The 6383-nt window shown below is 39.9% G+C and overlaps 1 protein-coding gene across 1 annotated transcript; it reads left to right on the top strand.

Annotated features, from left to right (window-relative positions):
• Positions 1–383: 383 nt before the first annotated feature.
• ppp1r17 (protein phosphatase 1 regulatory subunit 17) lies at positions 384–5818 on the top strand. The gene is made up of 4 exons (XM_084033426.1): positions 384–393; positions 1863–1956; positions 4573–4716; positions 5681–5818. The coding sequence occupies exons 2-4, from the start codon at positions 1887–1889 to the stop codon at positions 5752–5754; spliced, it is 288 nt and encodes a 95-aa protein (XP_083889552.1). The 5' UTR covers positions 384–393; positions 1863–1886; the 3' UTR covers positions 5755–5818.
• The last annotated feature ends 565 nt before the right edge of the window (positions 5819–6383 follow it).

The raw sequence follows: 6383 nt of genomic DNA, 5'->3' as shown, positions 1-6383 counted from the left end.
CCTGTGTCCAGAGAACAGGGTTTGGACATAGGTCCTTGTCCTGGCCAAATTTCTTCCATTTTCTCTCTGCCGCTCGCAACAATGATCTGTTGGTTCGCAGAGGTTCGGACAGCCAGGGAGGGGAGGGAGATGATCGCGCTGGTCGCGAGTGTCCAAAGAAGAGGAGAGTGAGGACATCAGGATGGAGGAGGCTTCCTCAGTAGGCATTAAGGAGAATTGTTCTGTGTTCTGTTTTATGAAGTATAATTTGATAGTGCGTTCAGATCATCTATTGGTTCCAGTGACTACAGTCTGTGGGGGTGGGCACATAACCGTTGCTCCTCCTCCTCCCAGCTTCATAACCCAGAGTGCACCGTTCCTCCAGTCTGTCTGTGTGACCTGGCTGAGACTGAGGTAAGATCTCACTCTGACTCTGCTTCCTTTTATTTCTTTGAACATCTTTGACTTTCCCTTTGCTTCTTTCTTTCTTATCTGCAGCCACATTCTTTTTCTCTTTCATGTACAATGCTGGCTGTTTTTCTTTTCCACACAAGATTGCCTCTACTTGTGTGTGACATTAAATTAATGAATGTATCAAATGAGTGAATGACCCTGAAGTGTTGTTTAAGTTAAGCAAGCTCAAGCTAGTTGGTTTTTATTCTATCTTCTTTCAAGTCTCCCTCTGACAAATTTGTATTGGTGTTGTGTGGACAATTTGTTTCCCAAAATGTACAAAGTGACTTAATTTTGAAGAAATCTTTGGACGGTAGAGTAGAGACGATGGTCTGTACGAAGAGCAGTTTCTTTGAACTGGGCTCATTCACTGAGTCGGTGGAATTGGGTTTTTGCAGCAAATAAGTCGGCTCTTTGTCGAAAGTATAAAGTTGTCCTTTCGTCATCTGATCCAGTTCAGGGGAAATAAGTGACCGATGCAATTACCAAGGCTTTGGCTGGAATCCCATTTTATTCTTTACTGCCCTATACACACTCACACAGAACCGCAAACCATGAGAACTGCACTAGCTGTCCACAGCGATACAGCTTCACTCTAGTCTAGTCATAGCTCACTTGCCGATACAAGGGCTGCTACAGGTTTTGATCCAGTCCCATTCATTCGGCCGACTCTCTTACCGACCCAGTGCTGCAGTGACTCAGACTGTAAAACCAATCCCATACTTAACCATTGCCTATTGAGTTATTGCCGACCGAGTGCTTCAATCAATTGATCCCATAAGGCATTGCAAGGTTTTAGTGCAGTCAATGAAGCGGTGAATATGACCAAATATAGCAGGGCAACAGGAGCTGTGTCAGCTGCTATGAAGGTAAACATTGGACTGTTGGTGGGGGCAGATTCATTACTTATTCCAGGTTTTAGTGCACAGTCTAGTTTGCCTATTAAGTGGTGGATATACAATTGTAATGCATAGTCAACTTTATTTGTACAGCACATTTAAAAACAAAAGGACGGACAAACAAACAAAGAAAAATAGGTACTTCTCAATGCACTATATTGCATTATTGGATTTGATATAAAAATACCAAGAAATAGATTGTTTTGTAATGTTTTAGGCGAGTCGATACAACTGGGGTGTGATACTTTGTTTCTTTTTTCTCGCACGACTTTAAAAGTTTAAAAAACAAGATAAAAAAAGGTGATGATGGAGGTTGTATTAACTGAAAACTGATGTTTGAATGGGTTGATTTGATCAAAACTTGTGTTGATGCTGTTCTGTCTAAACATACACACACACACACACACACACACACACACACACACAGAGACCTGAAGTACTTGTTCCTTTGATAGCTTCATTAGGGACACTAATGAATAATGGATGGTGAATATACGCGTGTGTGTGTCTGTGTGTGTCATGTGATTTAAGAAGGAAACCCACAGAGTCTCAGAAATGACGACTGGCTGTATGAGGTCGACCCTGGAGCCTGAACATCGACTGATGACACTGGAGACCATACATTGTAAGAAGACATTTTTTTCATTATTATTATTATTATTATTATTATTATTATTATTATTATTACTCAAACACAGATTGGTGTTTTAGATTTTTTTTAAACTACTGAATAAAACAAAATAAAAAAACACAGAATTTAAGAAAATAAAATGAAAATGATTCCAGCTTTTTCAGTGAGAAAATAGCCAGATGTATTTATTTATTTTTATTTTATCTCCCAGTTTACTGTAAAGTACTGTATACCCTATATATTCTGGTGTTGCTAATTGTATTTTAAAATGTTGACAAAGACCAATCCTTTTGTAGAATTAATTTTTTCAGAAGATGTGACACCAATAAATCTCCATTTTGTTTTAGAATACTCTTGTTCTTGTAGTAGTGTGGCAGGGACAGTAGCATTACAGGAAAAGACTATGGTTCATCCTGGTTTTCTCTCACAACAACATTATGTGGTACAAGTCTTCACAGCAAAATGTTGAGTAACCAGTTCAGGAAGCTACAATGTTCTGTGGTTAGATTCTGTCTGATTCAGACTACTTCCAATCTGCACTATTTTGAGTATCAGTTGAATCAGTTCATTTCAGCATAACAGCTGAGTCCCTCATAACGAGGTTCCTTGTTCTGATTATAAAAGCGTTACTGGTCATCAACGTGTATTTATTGTACATGTATTAGTCATTACCAAGAAAATGAGCTTGTGTTGTTAGGCCTCATTGTTATCAACAGGAAATATAACATGTAAAGAATAATCCACAACTGGGATGTCGTTTATTGGAGAAAGTGCTCTCACTTCAGTTGGCCTCCACTTAACTCATTGATATGATAAAATCAACATAAATTCATTTAACAGAAATAGCAATTGCATGCAAGCATTAATAGATAATCTGAATTAGTTATGGAATCCATTTATATACTTTTAGCTTTTTAATATTTTGAAATCTGTGATCTGACAGTAGCCAGCCACTTTACAAAATGTACCCATATTTCTTTCTAATGTTACAGCAATTATCCAAACCATTTTAATAATGCATCAGAATACAGGAAAATACATTAACTTTGTTTTTCCTTCCTCCCCTGTTCAGTGGATCAGGTAATTAGATGATTCTTTTTCTTTCCTCACTCTTGCCATCCCAACACCGGATACAATCAGGAGTCGAAACTTTATTAATTAAATACATGGATGCAATGCAGCGTTAACAATGGCAGCTATTTAAGATTTATTCCTATCTAGTATTAGATGAAAATCCTTATTATTTTTTGTCTCATTTAAGTCATTTTTATCTTTCATATGTCTAATTTCTGTGGCTAAAATGAAATCACAATTTTAATTGTTTAGATGCACATTTAGTTGTTTTCTCTCTTAAATTTGTCAGTTATCTTTTTATATTTAGTCTTGTGCTGTGTTAACTCCTAATGCAAAGTTGATTTCTCATGCTGCAATTGCATGCAAAGTCAATACAAATATTGTGACAACCCGACCCCCAGAGGTCTACGATCGTCGCTCACATTAGTCCAGAGACCAGACCAGACTATGTGGAGAATCCAGAGACTGTCTGTGGTCCCCCAGAGGTCTAGATAGTAGCTCACATTAGTCCAGAGACCAGACCAGACTATGTGGAGAAACCAGAGACTGTCTGTGGTCCCCCAGAGGTCTAGATAGTAGCTCACATTAGTCCAGAGACCAGACCAGACTGGAGAAACAACAAGGTCACTGTCATATATATGTCTAGATTGTCCTTATTTGAAGTGTTGATGGAGCAGCTACAATGTTAGCATAACATAGCCTAGCACCTACCCATCCCAAAGTTGTTGTCTCATCTTAGTCGTGCAGGATGAACAAAATGAACACTGGTGAAATGATTGTGTTGATAAATGAATGACATTAGCAGGAAGCTATTGTTGAGCAATAATCACAGCTGTTGAAAGTTTCCAAATTGTTTGTTTTGTGATTCCTTTTCTAGCTTTTTCAGCTGACACAATCCATCTCCTAATCACTGTGTTCTTGACCATTTTTAACATAAAAAAGCTGCTGTATTTATGCAGAGACAACATTATTTTAAGTGTTTATTGCAGCTACAGTGTTAGCATAGCCTAGCTCTGATCAAGCTGAACAATGTCAGAAAACAAGCATTTTAAAAGTTATTTGTGTGCAGACAGACTTATCACACCATGACTTCAGGCTTTTTACTGATCGTTATTTTAATGATATCATAACAACCAGGCGATATGTGTCTAGCTAGTGAATCCAGTTTAATGAAATTCCCTGAGCACCTCTGGATGATGTCATGAATTCAGACAGGATGGCGCTTGGGTTCCTGGTGTATCTGGGACTTCCACAACATGTACAAAGCAGCAATAGTGGTGATTTCAGCCGTGATGGAGGAAACCTGGTTGGTGTCTACACGGAGATAAGCCTCTCTTCCTCTCCGATACATCCAGCTGGGGCAACACGGATAAACACAAATTATCATGCCATTTTGACCAAGCTCACACGAGTGATAGGCTACGATGCAAATATTTGCTTTGCGTTTGGTGTGGACGTCCCTTGAGATAGATGTCATCAAATATGTACATCATATTTCGTCCACATGTAAAAGGTGTCATCTCTTCTGTGTGACAGACAAGGAGACACTGGACAGCCTGGTGGACAGGAAGTCTGAAATAAAGGACAATAAAGAGGACGCAGAGATAAAGGAGACAGATCAAAAGAAGAAACCTCGCAGAAAAGACACACCTGTCCTCAACTCTCCTCCGCATATACCAGGTCAGCACAGACACCCCCCCCAGGCACACACACACACATACACACACACACACACACACACACACACCAACATCTGTGTTTTTTGATCTCACTCTAGTGGCAGGAAAATAATTTGAAACAACAGAGGACTTTAAACCACTAAGCCGGTGTTGGACACAGTGGCGGTTCTGGGGGGCAGCAGGGGCCAGGGCCCCTGTAACACTGAGTCTGGACCCCCCTGTGGCCCCCCCTCCGAACAAAGAATAATACAGTATTAATCAGTTCCGCCTTTTACGCCGACGCAAAAGGCGGAACTAATAATACGCCCCGGGTTGAATGTGCCCCTCTGACAAAACCTCTGGCCCCAGCCAGGCCCCCTCAGTAAAATTGGTCTAGAACCTCCACTGGTTGGACACTGCACGTCCCAAAGTTCTTGGATTTGATGGTGCTTTTCATTAACCCATTGTGTTTTGTTGTCTAAACCTAACATTGGTTTTGTTGTCTAAAGTTAACGTTGCTTTGTTACCTAAACCTTTTTTTCCCTTTCTTTGGACTTTTGCTCTATTACCTTTAACCTCTTTGCAGTGGACACTGGTTTTATTGCCAACCAGTGTCAATTCAAACTCTTGTGCATGGTCCCTGCTGGGTCACTGGTGCCGCATCCACAGAGCTGATCTCAACACATAATTTAGGGGCAACCAGGGAGACTATGAGTGGACAACTGAAGTAGGAAGTGGATCTGTAAACTGTGTTGTACTGAATGAATTGAACTAATCGGTCTGACTGCTCATGTTTCTTCATCAGATCCCAGCTGTTTACTGTGTGCGTTTGTGTTACTATAACTAGCCAATGGTCACATCAATGAAAATAAAACTCAAGTTTGTTTTGTATAATTACTGTTGTCCTCAGACAAATCCCCTCCAAGCAGACATCACTGTGAGGTGTTTGTGGGATTAAAGCTAAAATCCCATCTTCTATTCTTTAGGAGTAAGGCTGCTGAAAACTGAAGGAAGGCAGATGGTCCACTTAGAGGATGAAGAGAATGATGCCAAGGATTAAAGTCTGCATTAACTGTTATTTGTTGTCAATGAATGTTAAGTCTCATTAAATATTGTTTTGACCATACATGTCAGTTTCTTTAGTTTGCTGCTTAATAGATTGTGTCCATATTGTTTGATTGTTTTCCAATCAAACAAAGGCAGCATCCTCACTCACATAAGTACACAAAGGCTGTCTGTATTGGTCTCACCTGCTCTGTTTACAATATGTCTGGAGATAACTGTTACCATCCAATAAACTGAACTGAAACATGAACAGCACTAACAGTAAACAGGAGCAATTAGGGGTTCAGTATTTAAGGACACGTGGACTGTCTGCATGTGGACTGTCTGCAGGGGGGCTTATTTGACACACTGAACTGACAAATAGCTGCACATAATTTTGAGCTATGTAGATTTGTGGAAAGGTTGTGGAGGAAGAGTAACCTTTAGCCAAGAACTTAGTCCTACATTCTCGGTGCTACCACGTTGACTATTTTGGGTAAACAGACTGGAGAAAGATAGGTTCACAGGAGCTGGGAGATGCTGAGTCTTGTGTTGTGCATAAACCACCATCTAGGTAGAAGATTGGGAGCAGAAACAGTCACTGAAGCATCTATTTTATTCTAAAACAATTCAGTTTGCCTCATT

Source organism: Eutrigla gurnardus (genome assembly GCF_963514095.1).
Source record: "Eutrigla gurnardus genome assembly, chromosome: 18".
Classification (NCBI taxonomy): domain Eukaryota; kingdom Metazoa; phylum Chordata; class Actinopteri; order Perciformes; family Triglidae; genus Eutrigla; species Eutrigla gurnardus.
Note: the sequence above shows the minus strand (reverse complement) of the source record. Positions and strands in the feature narration are given on the sequence as shown.

Excerpts from the sequence above, each read along its gene's own strand:
- ppp1r17 (XM_084033426.1), top strand. The coding sequence starts at position 1,887 with ATGACGACTGGCTGTATGAGGTCGACCCTGGAGCCTGAACATCGACTG. Across the intron at positions 1,957-4,572 it reads GACACTGGAGACCATACATT|ACAAGGAGACACTGGACAGC; the intron begins GTAAGAAGACAT and ends TCTGTGTGACAG. Across the intron at positions 4,717-5,680 it reads CTCTCCTCCGCATATACCAG|GAGTAAGGCTGCTGAAAACT; the intron begins GTCAGCACAGAC and ends TCTATTCTTTAG.